We start from the raw sequence: 17,888 nt of genomic DNA on the forward strand, positions 1-17,888 counted from the left end.
GAATTTACTCTATTTTAGGTTGAGGTCATCAGGAGATTCGAGTTGCTAGTCCCCATCACTTGTTGCAACGGATTCATATATTTTGGGTTTTTGGTTTCTTGTTATGTATTATATATATATATGTGATGTATGACTTGTAATCGAGGATTTTTAGTGAGTTTTGGTCTACTACTTATTTTTCCGCTGCGATGGTTTCTCGGTTGTGTTATGCGTTTTTCGTCGTAGTAGTGGAGTAGGTTGTTTTCAAATAAACTGCGTGGTTGTATCAGCCAGAGGCTGAGATGATATAAATTGCGTGAATTGTTGTTGTATTTTATATTTATTGTTCTAGCCGTGTTGGTCGAGGTTTATGTGGCCCTGAGGGCTTATAATAAAGTTTCATATTGTCACTCGTGTAGAGGAGATGTTGTCAAAATTTTTTTTAATAAAGACTACTTAGGATGTGACACCAGGAACAAAGTTCATAAGGATCTCTTGAACCTATTCCTAGAAACGAAGATGAGATATTAGGCTTACATATCTGCAAACTCCTTCGGATGGCCATTTCTTGCGACCACGATCACTGCGACGGCTCTGTTTTCCGTCCGCTACGTTTCACATGAGAGTGCGAGAGGAACGAAAGAAGGGCGTCAGAATGCGGAAAGAAGCGCATGACTGTAACCTGATTTGCTAGCCTTACGATTTATCGTGGGATCCACTTTCCGACCAATCGGATGTTACTGTACTCTGTTTCCTGGTTGGTGAAGTATACGTGAACCTCCAGTTAACCTAATTGAGGGATCCCTTTATTAAACCGCTTGGGAGGTCGAGGCGCGCGGCGGTGATCGAGCGGAAGATGGAAAAGGGTATACCAGGCGGCGGTCAGGGCGACGTCAAGCAGCTCGCGGATTGCACTGTTGCCAAGTAAGTCATTCCGCTCGTCGATCGAATTCTCCTTCTACGACCGATAATGCTTGATATATCCTCTGAAAATCGTTGCGTTTTGTTTGCCATGCCGTCGAAGATTAAAATTTCACCTTTTGATTTGTTTATTTATCTCGTCCTTCTTCCTATCCAGATCTTTTGTTTGTCCTTATAAGAACTCTAGCTCGATTGTACATCCTTTTTCATTTGAGTTATGTGATCAATGATATCAGGGCGAGTAAATGCATGAAAGAGTTCGTGTTCTGTCCTGTGTTTTTGTTTTTTTTTTTTACCGAATCGCCATTTGTAACATCTGACCATGTTTGATCTTACTAGTGAAATAAAATTTTTGTTATCATCCACCGAGCAGAACTCAGTTGTTCTAAATAGCCACATTTAGCAAAGAGGAAATGATCCAATTAATCCCATTGTGGAAGTTCCAGTGTTTTCTGGACAAAGTTGCCTACACTTTCAATTATATCTGTGAATTTTATAGGAGTCGACTATTGCTTGTAAATTTGAAATAAAATATCACATTTTGTTGTTGGTTTAGGAGAAATACCTCCTTCAAAGTACAATGAATTATCAGAGTTGAGTTCCTTCAAGCAGTGGCTTTCCATTTATTCTTTGCGTACATCATATTGAGAAGCTATTGGATTGGTACATTTATAATGATAAAGTAAGAAAACTTATTTTCTTGGCATGCTTAGTTACCTACCTTGCTCAGTTCTTTCTCTTTATAAAGCATGCAATTGCAACCTACTAGAGTGATGTTTGTGTGTGCTATACAAACAACAAATGTATTATATTTTTCTGAGTAGAAGTCAAAACACTTTTGGTTTTAAGTTTGTCATTTTTGCTTGTTATTCTTTTTTCTATGAATACACTGTCATAGGGGCTTTGGTGTCTTTAGAGGAAACAAATTTGTACAAACTATGTGCATATCTTATTGTTGTAGAATAGTATAATAAACATTTACATAAGATCATGTGACCATTATTATGTGCCTATTTTTATAGGGAAAAGTTCTGATTGATGTGCAGCTTATGCCTATTAATCACCTATTTTGGTCCATATCCATACTATTTGAATGGCCACTTGAGTGTTTTCGGAGAACTGTTACTTTTGTGATACCATGTTAGATTTTTGGGTGTACGTGTGCGCTTTATTCATGAATATCGTTCTACTCTTGGCAAGAATATGGCAACTTTGGGCAGCAATGACTTCAGAACAACATGGCATATGGGTTGCTCCTGTAAGCACCAGCGCCAATACAAGTAGCATAGAACATGTAACACTGGTTTAGATTGTAGGTGGACAAGAGTAATTTATCTGGTGACAATGACCAGAGTTTTGACACCAATCAGGAATTTTTTCTCAAAGAGATAAAGGAAAGGGAAAGGATTTCTCAAGTTATTTTAATTTCATAAAATTATCTTTTGATAAAGGATAACTCTGCAACGAAGTACCCCGTCATGGCCAATCTCAAGCCCAGATAAGACAAATATTTAATGAATTGATCAATTAAACTATTGTGTTAATGCTAGGTTGTTCCTCGGAAGAAATGCATTGCAGGATCTGATTATAATGTCTTGGCAAGGACTTAGAACATGGAACATAGGACCCTTCATTGTCAAAACAATTGAGGCAGTAGATACGATGATTAGGAGAAAAATTAATATTGTGTACAAAAGACAAAATAGGTAGTGAGAAGACAAAGATGGTAAATAATTTAGATTTTAAGTTATGGTACACAAGAAAGAGTAAAACAAGAAATGGAGTGAGTATTGTTGTAGATAGTTTGTTAAAGAATGAAGTTGTGGGAGTAGTTAGAAAGGGAGATAGAATTATAGCTGGCGAAAGAAACTATGAACATAATTAGCATATATGTACCTCAAGTAGGATTAGATTAAGATACTAAATCAAGGTTTTGGGACGATCTAGATGAAGTATTACAAAACATGCTGTCAATTGAAATAATTTTAATAGAAGACGATCTAAATGGGCATGTCGGAGTGTAAAATGAGGAATATGAGAGGGTGCATAAGGGTTATAGGTTTGGAACAAGAAATGAAGAAGAGAAAACTATATTGAATTTTGTGATAGCATATAACCTTATAATAATTAATATGTTTTTAAGAAAAAATAAGAACACTTGGTCACGTTCAAAAGTGGAAATAATAAATCGCAAACTGATTTTCTTATGATTAGGAAGAGGGATATAAAGATTTGTAAAGATTGCAAGGTCACCCAATGGAGAAAATTTAATTATCCAACATAGGTTAGTAGCGTTGGATATACGCCTCAATCATAGTTACCAAAAAAGAAAGATAACACGACTGCTAAATTTAAGTAGTGGAAGTTAAAGGATAGAAAACAAAATATATTTAAGGAAAAAGTAGAGTACAAACATTAGGTAAATATATGGTAATTCTAATACAGTATGGGATAAGATAATATCAAAATTGAAAATAATAGTTAAGAGCGTACTTGATGAGTCAAATGGGCATGCACTATCAAGTAAGTGCAAGGATTTTATCACCAAATGGGACTTGCAACTAAGGGATGTTGGTCGTCTGCTGCAAGTGCTTCGCGATTTACCTTGTGGCCGGTGGAAAACTTCCGTGGAGCTGGGTCAGTCACTCCAGACTCGACGTTACTCAGCCTGGTTAATTATTTTTTTTTATGGTGGAATGAGAAAGGAAAAGAAAAACGAACAGCCTATTAGGAATTATATATTTGTAAGAACAAGGAAAACTTAAATAAATATACAATAGTCAAAAAAGAGACTAAGAAAGAAGTGAATAAAATAAAGACATTGATAGAATAGCTAAAGTGATAGAGAGGAAGACAAGAAATTTTATCCAAATAAGATGTATTCACGATAAATGCAATAGGGTACTAGTAAATGATGAAAAAAATAAAAGAGCGGTGGAAGAGGTATTTTTATCAATTTTTTAATAAAGTTTTAGGTGACCAACTGAATTTAGTTAATTTAAGTAGGTCAAATGAATATATAAATTTAAATTTTTATCGTAGAATTCAAATTTTTAAAGTAGAACAAGCTTTAAATATGATGTAAAATGGAAAAGTTGTTGAACCAAATGATATTCCGATAGAGATATGGAAGTACCGAGAGAAACAAAGTATTGAATGACTTACAAAATTATTTAACATGAAATTGAAAATGAAAAAAATGCTAAGTCAGGATAAGTACTCTAGTTCCTTTATATATGAATAAGGGAGACATATAAAATTTGCAAAGTATAAAGGTGTTAAACTAATGAGTCATACCATGAAATTTTTGGAAAGAATAATAGAAAAAAAATTATGGAAGTGATCAAAAATCAATTTAGGTTAATGCCTAGAAAGTCGACAATAGAAATTATACATCTTCTTAGGCAACTATTTGAAAAGTATCGTGAGCAAAAGCAAGATCATAATATTTTAAGAGAAATTATATGGAGAATTTTAGAAAAGAGATGTATTACTGTAGCATAGATTGAACTAATTAAGAATATGTATAAGATTGTGAAGTCTTCAAACGGATTAATTGAACCATTTTCAATAAAAATAAGGTTACATCAAAGAACAATTCTAAGTCCTTGTCTTTTTACACTAATCATAGACAAACTCACTAGACATATTCAAAACATAGTATTGTGCATGTTATTTGCAGATGATATTATTTTAGCAGATGAAATAGTAAATGTTAAACTAAAATTTTAGTGGTATATCCTAGAAGTAAAAAGTTTTAGGCTTACTAGAGTAAAGACATAATATATAAAATTTAAGTTTAACAATATTAGACATAATGAGGGAATTGTTAAGATAGGAGATGATGAGTTGTCTGAAACTAAGAGTTTTAAGTATTTAGTATCATTTTTGCAAAAGGATAGAAGAATTAAGAGAGATGTCTTACATAAAATACAAGCAGGATAGTTAAAATGGAGAAAAGCATCGAGGGTTTTATATGATCGTAAAGTACCTCTAAAACTTAAAAGGGAAACGACGGTTCGACCTGCCATGTTATATGATGTTGAATGTTGAGCTATGATTTGAGTACATGAGCAAAAGATAGAGTTGCAGAGATGAGGATGTTAAGATCGATTTGTAGACATATGAGGATGAACAAAATAAGAAATGAGAGCATTAGAGAGAGTCAGAGTTGCATCTATTTATGGAAAACTCCGATAGACACATTTAAGATGGTACGAACATATATTTAAATGTTCCAATTAGACGATGTGAAACTATGACAAATACGCATATCAAACGAGGAAGACCAAAAAAATACTTGATTAGCAACAATAAAATAAAATAAAATTTATTTAAATATAAATGATGATATAGCAGGGGAGAGTCCAATGACATAAAAAAATTCATATAGCCGACCACACTTAGTGGGATAAGGTTAGTTGTTGTATCTTTTCATAATAACTTATTTTACTTCAACTATTGCATACTTCTCTTTACACAAAGTGAGTATACATATATATATCAGTAGCAAAAAAGGCATACGTTATTTTTCCTAGAAACAGTCTCGTAAAAATTAAGGTAAGACTGCGTACAATAGATCTTTCTCCGGACCCCGTATAGCGGGAGCTTCGTGCACTGGGCTGTCCTTTTTTTTTCACTATATGGATGCTTTTTTTTGGTTTGGTATCTTTCGTTCGTTGATTAGTCTTATTGAAATAATGCTCCAGATACTTCAAGGTAGTAAACCTACCACATGCCATATGCAATAGTTGTTTTTGCAGTTTCTCATAGTGCAGGAACTTTATTTTACAGGCAGATGCATCACCAGTTTATTTATTTCACTGGCGGCTTCAATTTCATCATCTTCCTTGCCTTTTTGTTCATATCAATACGTTTTGTAATTGCGACTAGTTTGATCAACAGAGTATCTTTGATATGATATTACTGACTTGCCTAGCATGTTCTGTTGAATTGACTTGAAGAAAATGTTTGTGATTTGTATATATGTCTGAGATGACAATATCTAACCATGCGTGTTGGTACTTGTAGTGCACTCGGAACATGGTTTTTCTCCGTAGCTGGTGCTTTAATTGCAATTCCCGTCGGAATACGCAGGAAATCACTGGGGCCATTGGTATTCTTTGGTACCACTGGCACCATGCTCGATATCATAATAGGAATCAGCCAGTGCGAAAGAGAACATGCAGAGCACCAGATGAGACTCTTAGAAGCCCAAAACCATGAAAACACTGTGCCAGTGGATGCAGAAAGTTAACTTTGGCTGTCTCAATTTAACTCATCTGTTTTCTTCTTTTACGTATCCATCTTGTATCGATCATGAAACTAAATCTCAACTTTTCATTTGAAATGAATGTCGTTTCAATAAGATCTATTTCCTTGTTTCATCATGAGTCACCTGATGATGCAATTCTATGTCCAAAGAACTCTTGTTACATTGAAATTGTTCATAAGCAAACCTTGTGAAACGAACTCTTTGAAGTTATGAAAAGTAAACATCAGTTGCTCAGGTCATGTCATCAAATCTGGTAATCTGGCTGGCTTTTATATGTTGTTTTCCTTTGTTGAATTTGATATAAGATTATATCACTAGTTCTGTCAAATTGTTTGGTGTGTGCATCTGCAAACCAAAATCACTAATTAATTAACTAAAATAAAAAAAGTTGATTTACTATATTGATTTGGTTTCGGATTGTCAAATACATGAATTTGTCATTTTTGGCTCAATTTTGGTTCGAAACATATACTCTTGCAATTTATATTTCAATTTTTTTTATAGGTCCATAAGAATTGATAAATATTTGTGATTTTATGAAGATTCTCAAGCAATATGTGTAACAAAAAAAAATGATAAAACACAAACAATGTATGCAAAAAGAAAAGAATAAAGAGATTCACAATTTTGTGTCCTCACTGGATTAAATTTTACTTTGCCAAGGATTTAATGGAGGCCTTTGCTTAGTTATTTACTTGTAATACTTTTTTATTTGTGTAGGTTGTGCAGTGAAGGGAAGCATAGTACCAGTAAAGTTATTGTCATTTAATTAGAAGGTCACGAATTTAAATCACAAAAATAATCTCTTATTTATTGATGGGATCAATGCCTTTAAAACAAAACTTCAATATGGAAGATACAAAAACTGAGAATGAAACAAGATAGCCTACTGCATCAAGCAGGAACCCAGCAACGTATCCTCATAACCCAAAACTCATTACACAAATTAGCAAGCATGCACACGGAATATGGTAAATCAGTGACAGGTGATTCTGGTACATGGAAAGATTCAACGGCAAAAATGATCAATGAAACTATAACAAGATCGACCTTGTTCAAATGAAACAAAAACAAGCATATTGTATATAATAGACCATACAAATAAAAGCATCATCAAAACCATAATATAAATCACGGTCCATCAAGAATAGATTACTAAACATGGGAACAGAGAGTTGAAGGGTGCAGTCTTTAGCTTCTCATGGTTGATGGGAAAGCTAACTAAAGCAGAGACATGGCAACTTCTGTTATTGCGGAGATAGAAACACCGAAGGATTATACCAATATGACGCAATCAAATTTTCATCTGGCCTTGGTTTGAGGTTCCACCGGAAGATGGCTTAGCTACATATATTTGCTTCATTTTAGGGGCAGCATTTTTGTCTGCACTTGAACCTTGTTTCTTGACCTGGAATCTACGATGATGCCATTCGCATCCAGAGCCTGCACGGTTCACAATTCCACGATGCTGATCACCATATCCAGCTGCATGAAGATGATTGCCTCCAGGCACTGTTGGTGGTTGAGTCTTTGAGGGAACATCTGTCATCTGGCCACTAGGTCTGCTGCTACTTGCACTGATGCGCCCGACATCATTAACAATGGTCCCTAAAGCTCGTGCTGCTGTGCTGGTAACTTGCTTCTCATTCACATTTATAGGAATTTCTGAAGGTCCGACTGACTCATTATTGGCAGTGAAAGAAGTTGGATGCTTAGTCGAAACAAACTCTCCTGACATGTTGGGGGCAGCAGAATTGGGCATGGAAATAGTTCCAATAACTTCTACAGATGGAGATGTATGAGAAACATCAGACTTGTTATTTCCCATGGATGTATCACCAGTCCGACCAAATTGTAAAGGGATCCGACTGTCCAGCAGAGGCGGCTGCTTCTGCTGCTGTAGTGGCATGGATAAAGGAACGGAATGGAGTGGTGGAGGTACATGAGACCAAGCTCGCAGAGGAATATTAGCAGTTGGCTGAACAGAAAGTAGATACTCAAGTTACACAGGTAAATTAAGGGTAGTTGGTCAAATTTCAAACATAATAAAAAAAATCCATCATATACTCAAAGAAACATAAAATAGGACTCTGCCATCTTGGAACAACAATGCAGTAGGAATTATTGCATTTCAGATATAACTTAAAAGTTTCTAGTTTCAGCTATAGCTCAATTCATATTTACCTGGAAAGGATTCATGTCAAACATAGTCAGAGGAGAAGCAACCATCAGAGATGACCCTGGAGCTAAATTATGGACAGTACTTGGTGCAGTGGTTGGGGTTCCCTGACCAGATATAGTGTTATGATTTCTTGGATCACCCTCATTGTCACTAGCATTAGAAGAAGCTTGGTTTTGGGTCCACTCAGGTTGCTTCCCAGCAGGGATGTATGCAGTTCCCATATAACCTAATCCTATTTGCCCAAATTGTCCAACTGGAGGAAAATGATTGTAGACGACCATGTGAGGGGGGCATTGAACGCCAGATATTCCACCAGGGCTGATGAATGTACCATTATAGCCTGCCGGTGGCCGATAAAAAGGGTCAAAACTAGAGTGGTACTGTGGCCATGCCCCCAGTGTACTTGAACCTAAAGTAGCATTTTGAGAATGTCCCTGTGAGCCTGCAGACTCATCATTTGACCCACATGAAAAAAGACACCCATCTACTATCCGATTCATCTCAAAGCTGGGGAAATGTGAAGGAGGTGCTCCAGAAAATTGTGAAAGCATTGACATGGAAGCTTGTGGACTTTGTAAAGCAGACCATACTGAGAGTGGAGTATCTACAGAAAGATCTGCTGGAAGAGCAACAGTTAAAGACTCTTCACTGGAAGACTGGACAGTTATATCTTGGTTTGTTGTGACACCTGTTGAAATTTTCATTAGCTTGTTAGAGCATTGACTTTATAATGATGAGATATTAAATGTACAAGTAAGATAACAGGATTTATTTTATCACCTCGAGAAGTCAATGCAGTGCCATCAGCAGAAGAGTAAGTTTTGGTGTCTGAGGGACCAATAGCAGGTCCAATAATTTCATCACTGGTAATGGCAGCTACTGCAATAGCTGAAGCGGCTGCTTCAGCTTCTGCCTCTGCATCTTTGAGATTTGCAGATGGTTGACTAGAACACTTTTCTTGGACCAGAAACATAGCATGATTGTTGTTCATCAAATTTTGATCTTTGCTCACGTCTGATATGCTTGAATCTGGAGGCCCAAGTCCCTTGGAAATGACTCGGCTAACAGGAGGCAAAATATTTGGTAGAATCACTGCTCCTGAACCAAAAGAATTATACAAACTCAACATTTTGTCCATAAACACTAAGAACAGGTTGAATATTGAAGAAGAAAATCACTTACCAAATTGGATTTTTTCACCAGCAATCAGCGAACTTATCGGTGTTGCACATGAAGGATAAGTGCTCTCTGGAGTCACAGCCGATGCTACAGATTTTGGGGGTTCAAGAACAATGCTAGATGCTAATTGTGACCCGAAATGTGCCGACTTCATTGCTTCATCAAGCTGAGTTTGCGTTAAATCAATCACCTGAAAAATGATAACATCATTGTTCAAACACCACAAACAAAACATAATGCACATAAAATTCAACATGGAGATGATGGGAAAATAAGTTCCATCAATGAGTAAAAAGATAATGCACCACATTCCAGAAAAAAACAAATATAAAAAAGACAAAATATTCTGCTTCCTACAGCTATGGAAAAAAAAATCTTCCAGCAATATAATCATTATTCAAAAATTTTCAGAACATATAAATAAATCCAATCTGGTAATGAATAAAATGCAAATCACCTTGATTATGCAAAGACCATTATAACACCAAGAATAACAAATCCTAGAAATATCTAAGTGCCATGTGAATGCCAAGAAAACAAAATTTGACTAAAAAAAGCATCTAAGCTCAAATTTATTGTGAAACAAATTATGCAACAAGACATGGTAAAACCTATTCTTTGATCATTTTACAGCTTAGAACCAATTTAAATTTGGCTTGCAGGGAAAGTATGTAGAAATGACAAGCGTTTAAGTCAAACACAAGCACAAAACAGATTAAATAGAATGTATTCTTTACAACCTTTTAAATTAACATGTGCAGCTTAGACATATTGAGGGGAAGATGGCAGTGATCTGAAAGATTCACCAAGACCTTGACAATTCATGTTGTTCTCTCTGGATAATATGAGATCTAGGTAAAAACAAGAACAAAAAATAGAGAATATGGCATAAAAAAATTTGAGTCCTGAACAAGAAGAAACTAGTGAGAGATAAAAGGAGACATTTGTGGGATGATTTTCAAATTAATCTGCAGTAAAAAAAAGGACTTGGTAGCTGATTAAGGAACCTTGGAATGAAAGTGCCCATAATTGCTTGTTCAAGTTATACTTTATTGGATCACTGTCAAGTTGGCATGTGCATAATCACACTAAATTACATAGTTACCGGCAACAATTAAATAATATTCAGGATAATTAGCAAAGTGCTGATATTCAAAAGCCTCATAGAGAAGGAAATTAATCAAATCTCTTTTGATCAGTTATGGATAAGAATCATCGGATTGTGTATACTTTGAGGAGTATATTATTAGATTAAACAGTTCGCAAAAATGACCAAATAAGTTGTTGCTTGCAAGAACCTCAAATCATTTTATCAATTGTGAATATTGTCTAACATGAAGAACAATGAAGCTCACCAAAATAGGAACGAGTCAAAGTTAGATTGCTTTAAGATTTTAAGGCTTGACTTGACCAGAAACAAAATTGAAGGCACAGATCCAAGTTTTCAGGTTCAATGATTCTTTTTTTTTTAATGCAAATGAGAGTTTAAAATTAAATTTTTTAACTAGATGAAAGCTAAATTCAAGAATTTGCTCTATTGCGATAATTAAGTTTCTCCTATCACAAAGAACTAAAGATAGGCTAAGTGATAGTACATGGAATTTAATATTGAATGAAAAATCTTTCTCCACGTAACAAATGATTGTAAGGCCACATATTTGACCCAGCTAAATTTGGTGAACTTGGAATTAGGGAGATGCACGTTCCATATACTTCTCCTCCTGATTCCTACAACCCCAACCTTTTACGTTCACAAAACTTAAAAAGACTACAAGCTTAACCCACTGCATCATCAAAACTTCAGCCAGTGCTAAAACAGATGTGCAGGATTACAAGGTAAATTAAAGAAATGCAACCTGGGAGCAATTAGGTTTATCTCTAATGTATTATAAAACTAAAAACAAAACAGATTAAGGTGATTTGGAATGTTTAAAATCAACCATTTAAACCAGTTAGAACTGAAGGGATGACAATGATGATGATGAATAAAGAATAAATCTGGCATGTAACATGCTAGTTGATTTTTGGCATAGAAATCAGTGCAGCTAGACAACATGAAAGCTAGAGCGAGCAAATAAAACTTGATATGGAAATAGGGGAAATCATACGAATGCTAAGTTTTGGGAAGTGTGTAAAACTACAAATCTGAATCAAGATTTGGGAAGCATGTAAAACTACAAATCTGACTTCATTAAATAAAGAACCTAGATCATGTAGAACAGATGTCTTCTTATAAACTAGTAAGATAGTACACGCCTTCCAAACTGCAGAATGGGGTTTTACCAAAGATTCTACCAAGAACTGCGACAGCTTCAAACAAACAAGGGTGGTTTATATCCGCATGAGGAGACTAGTTGAATGAGCAAATGTTGGTGAGGTAGCGTATTTGCTTTTATTGGACACAGCAGGCAATAAAAATAGTTGTCAAAGACAACTACACAATGCAAGATAAGAACTATATGATAAATTGCAAGACATTACCTGATTTTCACTGTCCCACGAATTCAAAAGCATTGGAGAATAATCATCATTTTTGTTTTCTAATGGCCCCAGAACAGGAATTGACTCACTATCAGATACAGCAGGTGCAGATATCACCTGGCTTGGTCTGTAAAAAAATGCATTGTGATTAAGACACCAATTATAGAAACAAAGGAAACTGCCCAAAAGATAGTCCATACTTTAATTTGTTCAATCTTTTTTCAGAAATGATATTTACTGAAGGAGTGCCAATTGGAGGCAGAGTTTGAGATGACATGCTGGCAGTAAATGCAAATGGTGCCTCAAGTTTGGTAGATCCCTTTCCCCCAGCAGCAAGTGGATTAGAGCAAGCAATATTAGTTGTGTCTCCAAGAGAAGATTCAACTGTTTTATTAGAGTTGGCTTTGGATGCATTACTTTGTAAAGTGGAAGAATGTTTGGCAGGAGCCTGTTGATCACAAAAAGAACAAAAAGAAAAAAAAAATGTCTTTTGAAATTCTTCTAGACAACCACAGGAATTAAGCTAAATAAATTACCTTTTGCACCCTAGCCTTGGACTTGTTTTCTTTAGCCTTTTGTTCTCGTCGATCATTCAACATTTGCCTTTTCGACCTTACCTCAATAAAATCATCCTCATTACTAGGAATTTCAATTCCTGTTTGCTTAAAAATGCGAACAACTCCGCTCAATAAAGGAGCATCACCGTCATCCTCAATAGTTTCGTTTGCATATGCATTGCCTTTACCGGCATGAGATTTGCCAATGTTGGTGTTCTTTGAAAGAAATTCATTGCTTGAAACTTTGTCAGCCTTCCTATCAGAACTCACAGCTTGAGAACTAGAAGCACTTGAATTGAAGCCATTTGGTTGATTGGTAATCTTGGTTGACTTATTCAAAGCTTCATCTTTCTTACTGAAGTTCCTTATAGTAATTCCAGTAGCATCTGAATTCACATCTAACCCCACATTATTTAATGATTCTATGCTTTGTACTTTCTTTCTCTGAATATTATCTCTGACTCTGAATTCAGTTCTTCGGGTATTTCTCTTTGATCTACGAAGAAAGCTGCTTAAATCTCCCTGCAGTTCATCCATATCAGGAAATAATGCTGGCGCAGGAGTTCTAACACTGTGAGCATATCTCTTCCTTCGACCCTCAGCTAAAGTACCTAGAGGAGCTTTTCGTCCAGAAATGTACCTTGAAGAATGAAATTCACCATGCTGTTGAGGTTGAGGCTCTTTTCGCCTACCATATCCTTGATAATGTCTCTTCTCAGTGGTATCATCATAAACATGACTGTCAGCATGAGAAGCTGAATCATTTGTACCTTTCTTGTCACCCATAAAACATGCATTTGTCCCATTCTGAGAAGCTATAGAAGCATGCTTTCCTGCCTCTAACAATGGATTAAGCTGCCCAGCTGCAAAAATTCCTGGAGAAGGTTCAGCTATGTTTTGCACATGATAAATTTGCTTATCAGAAGAACTAGAAAATTTTCCATCTCGTTTTGTCATCTGAGAAATGTTTTGAGTTGCTTGGTTAGACAAACCACCAGCAGGATTTTGATTAAATGAATAAGGAGATGGAACGGGAGGCTGAATGATAGATGTGCCATGAGGGGCTGGTGGCAATGTACTTGGAGAGAGAGTCGGGGCATACCTAAGCTGGCCAAACTGGAACAAAGGAGAATGGAAAGAATTAACCTGTGGTACAGATGGACTTGTATGCGTATAACCATGAATTGGCATTTGAATTGAACCAATCTGAATGGCTTGTATAGGAGAAGGAATCAAAGGAGGACCAGAAAACAGACCAAACTGAAGACTGACAGGAGCTTCAACCTGACTAACAATAGAGGGAAAGGATAAACTGGGTGCATCAGTGGTTGAAGGTGGCATTGACAAGCTTGTGGCAAGAATCATAGGCTGATCTGGCAATCTTGAGCTTTGAGATGCCCCAACACTGTTTGCAGAATAGTCAGATTCTCCTGCTGGATCAAGGGATAAACTGTGTAGAGCCTGTTCCATTTCACTTATATTGGTCAGAGAACTATCGGCAGTACCTTTTCTTGCAGTCATTTCACCATTAGTAATCAATTCTTCCAAGCAACCTACAGGAACTCCATGTATTTTAAATTCCTTTTCACTGTTGCTAGAGGATATCTCAAAGGTATCGATATTTGGAAGTTTAATTTCAACACCTTCATTAAATCCAAGAATTACTTGTTCCATATTGCCAGTTGTCTGCACATCGGATTGTAAATCTTCCATATCATGGACTTGATGATGATTACTGTTGTCAGCTTCATGTGCTTCAGCTATGTCCCGGAATTCATCGCACTCATTTTCCAGTATCTCTTCATTGGTCTCAATAGGCCATTCATCATCAACTTCAGGAGAAATTGAACTTGAAGTCATCATTCTATCCGTACTACCACCTTCCAATGGGAATACAATATGCTCACTGTCAGATATAATTGTATGGTCGCCATCAGCAGAAGCTGGCAGTGGGGGAGAATCCCTAGAAACATCCATCTCATGGTGCAAAAGAAGTGCAGGTGAAGTAGGTGGGCTTGAAACAGAGAGGGAGAGCTGTGAACCACATCTTGGGCTCAATTTCTCTGACTCTTGCTCTAAATTGATAGCATTTCCCTCAAAAGAAGCAGTTTTTTGTGTTTGTTGACGGCTTTCCTGAAGCAGACTGTCATTACCTGTTGGCATGATCCGATGGTCATATATACTTGCATGGCTATAATGACTATCGTTATCTATGAAACCTGATGAACTAGCTCTTTCTGTAGTGCCTCTAAAGGAATTTCTGTGCAAAGGAGCTACATAAGGGGGTGGCGGCACATGAGGTTGCCTTGGTAATTGGCTGGACCTTGTGAAGGAGGAAAAGTCATCAACTGAATAATCAGATGATAATCCACAATACTGGGCATGGGAACTTCCATGTGAATTTCCTTGCATCATTCTAACATCTCCAAAGTTAACACCATCGTTACTCTCATCAACATCATTATTCCTCTTGAGATAATCATGCCCTTTGTTAGGATTCCATCTCTGTTTCCTATGTTCACGGAATTCTTCTGGCATTTGAGAAGGTTCCATCATCGCTTCTTTAGAGGATAGTCTACTAGGCATTTTTTCAGTACCACCATGGAACTCTTTTTTAGGGAAGGCTCTCTTGTAACCAAAAACATCCTGCCTTGAGTTATGGTAAGTATTATCTTCATTTAGGGAAGGAATAATTGCATCACCGTAGGAATACTTTCCTCTATCAACAAATGAAGGAAAACTATCCCTGGGAAATTGAGACCTAGAACCCAGTTCCAGAAATCTATCCACAGATGAAGAATCAGATATTCCAGACCCAGTGATTCGTTCTACCATCCTCTCACCATCCTCCCAACCTCCATCTTCAGTGACTAAAGGAATGTCTTTTTCCTTACAAAATTCAGGTATTTGTTCATTAGAAAATGAAGGAACTCTATTATCTTTCCCTTCAGCCTGTCGTCTTGCAATTCTGGCTTCCAACTCCAAAAGTTTCTTTCGTGCAGACTCTTTCCTTCTTTCTTCCTCCATTTGATATCTCCTCTTTTCCTCTTCTCTTGCTATCCTTTGCTCTTCGGCTCGCCTAGCAGCCTCCAATTTTTCCTGCTCTTCCCGTAAAGCAAGCTCTCTTGCCTCTTCTTCAAGCAACCTTCTTCTTTCCTCGTTTTCTCTGGCCAACCTCTCCTTCTCTTCCTCTTCCTTCTGTGCCAGCTCCAAAACTCTAGATTGCTCTTCCAAAATGCGTTGACGTTCCTGCTCTTGCAACATAAGTGTTCTCTCGAGTTCTGCTTCATATGACGCTCTAACTGGATCATGCAAATCAACTTGTTTCTCTGGAACCTTCTTGAACACTTTAGCATTCATGGCTTTCATACTCCCTGAAAAAGGATCCTTGCTGTCAAATTCAGAATCTTCAAGGAATTGTTTTCCACCACTTGATGAAGACCACTTTTCTCTACCAAAGTACGGTATTGGATCACTCAAGGAAGTGGTCTTATTATTGGTAAGAACTTGGCCCTTCAACAGTGTGTTATTCTGAAAAGAACTTCCTTTTGACCAACTACTGGGATAACCATTCTGGTGGTTATGGACATTCTTTTCAGCACTCTTTCCGCTGAAGGATTCTGCTGCGGCTTTATTATCAATTCTTGAGCTCTCAAGGGAACCCAATTCTGTTCTTCCATGCCTATAATCCTGGCTCCTCTTACTAAAACGATCACCAAAATTTTCTCCGTAAAATGAATGAGCATTGATGCCATCTGCATTCATTTCCCTGTTTCCACTTGAGGGTCTAACATTATGTCTATCTCTGTTTACTCCTGATGCATTGGCATTTGGTCTATCCCTTGGATTCATTGAAAACCTTGAAGAGCCAAATTCATGCTTTTCATTAGTTGCATCATGTAAATCCCTCCCCAAAGAACCACCTTTAAAGAAATCTCTGGACCAAGGACTGCCAGCTCCAGTATCCTGCAGTATTCGATCATCGTACACATCATGAATCTGAACAGATTGAGATCTTGAAAACCCATAATCCCTCTCCCTTTCAGGAATGCAGAGGCCCGTATCACGCTCATCATCTGTCCAATCTGATGTGTGATGGAGTCGAACTTGTGGCAATAGAGCAGGCAAGTGCTTGCCCTGTTTTTGCAAGTTGTCTGGAGAACCAACTAGCTGGATTGACACCCCATCGCCATCTGCCACGTTGTCTGTAATAAGGCGAGATGATCTGATCTGAGGCCTCATCTGAAGAGGTGCACGTAGATCAGATACCTCTCGCTGGTTGGACTGCTCCTCCATTCCCTGCCTTTGCTTTTGCTTCTGCTTCAATGCCTCTCTCTGCTTTGGAACTGAGCTGAACGTGGCTCTTAGAGAAGGGAAGTCTTCACCCTTCAAGATCACAGCTTTCTCCAAAAACCCTTTTGCAGATGCAACATTATGCGGCTGGCCACCTGGACGAGCACCAGGTGGCATGTAAGGGTTGCCTGCATGCCCATCGCTTGTGATGGCTGATCTCCCCAACTGAGCCTGGCCTCTGATGCTGCCGTCCTTCTCTGGCACAGAAGGCGATGTTGGTGGAATCGATGGCTTGCTCCAGCCTAAAACCGAAGAGCCAGTGCGTGATCCGAGCCTTGGGCTTCCATGGCTAGCAGCGGAACCCGAAGAAGCAGGATCGAGGCGCTCATGTTCCCTTCTTAAAGATGGGAGATTCAAGGGGGGTGGAACGGCAAGCTTCTGGGCGGCCTTCGCGGAGGATGAGACCGAGCTCCGAACTCTGGAGAGGACGACCATACCTCCACTCCCACCACCTCCGGCTGAGCCAGGGCGAGGGCGGCCATGAACAGATGTAGAAGAAGAGGTGGCTTGGCCGTATGATTTATTCAGATTAACAGAAACGAATTTGCTCTGATGGGCCATGCCAAAGGGAGACCCTGTCTCCCGTTGCCGCCACCGCGATCAACCAAACCCTAACTCTCGGTCCCCTCACAACGTCCTATAGAGACAAGAATTAGGGTTTCCCCCGCAAGGTGATAATAAGAGAGAGGGGTAACTTACCTCTCTTGGAGCAGCTATGGCCTGCCGGTGGAACGGTGGAAGAGCGGTGGCGCGACCGCGGCGAAGCGGAGATCAATTCAGACCGCGATCGAGAGAGACAGCGGCGGCGGCTTCGTTTAAAGGGATGGTTTTGGAAGAACGCATTGAAAAAAAAAATGCAGCGTTTAATTTTATTACTTAATTATTATTATTATTATTATTATTACAAAATAATTTAAATTAACAATATGGTTTTTTATTTAATTTTTTAACGACCGTAAAG

The 17,888-nt window shown here is 37.7% G+C and overlaps 2 protein-coding genes across 3 annotated transcripts; one reads left to right on the forward strand and one right to left on the reverse strand.

The window, feature by feature from the left end:
* Nucleotides 1-746: 746 nt before the first annotated feature.
* On the forward strand, nt 747-6,287 carry LOC122010286. Its single transcript, XM_042566765.1, has 2 exons — nt 747-903; nt 5,932-6,287. The coding sequence occupies exons 1-2, from the start codon at nt 836-838 to the stop codon at nt 6,155-6,157; spliced, it is 294 nt and encodes a 97-aa protein (XP_042422699.1). The 5' UTR covers nt 747-835; the 3' UTR covers nt 6,158-6,287.
* Nucleotides 6,288-7,183: 896 nt separating this feature from the next.
* Nucleotides 7,184-17,762, reverse strand: LOC122010288. 2 transcript variants are annotated; one of them, XM_042566767.1, is made up of 8 exons: nt 17,627-17,762; nt 12,554-17,564; nt 12,218-12,465; nt 12,018-12,144; nt 9,540-9,702; nt 9,138-9,455; nt 8,360-9,045; nt 7,184-8,153 (listed from the first exon to the last, which is right to left on the reverse strand). In XM_042566767.1, the coding sequence occupies exons 2-8, from the start codon at nt 17,486-17,488 to the stop codon at nt 7,470-7,472; spliced, it is 7,161 nt and encodes a 2,386-aa protein (XP_042422701.1). In that variant the 5' UTR covers nt 17,489-17,564; nt 17,627-17,762; the 3' UTR covers nt 7,184-7,469. The 2 variants fall into 2 exon arrangements, with proteins under 2 accessions (XP_042422701.1, XP_042422700.1); XM_042566766.1 differs by having other exon boundaries at nt 9,540-9,726.
* Nucleotides 17,763-17,888: the final 126 nt, after the last annotated feature.

This window comes from Zingiber officinale, chromosome 8A (assembly GCF_018446385.1).
Source record: "Zingiber officinale cultivar Zhangliang chromosome 8A, Zo_v1.1, whole genome shotgun sequence".
In the NCBI taxonomy this organism is placed as follows: domain Eukaryota; kingdom Viridiplantae; phylum Streptophyta; class Magnoliopsida; order Zingiberales; family Zingiberaceae; genus Zingiber; species Zingiber officinale.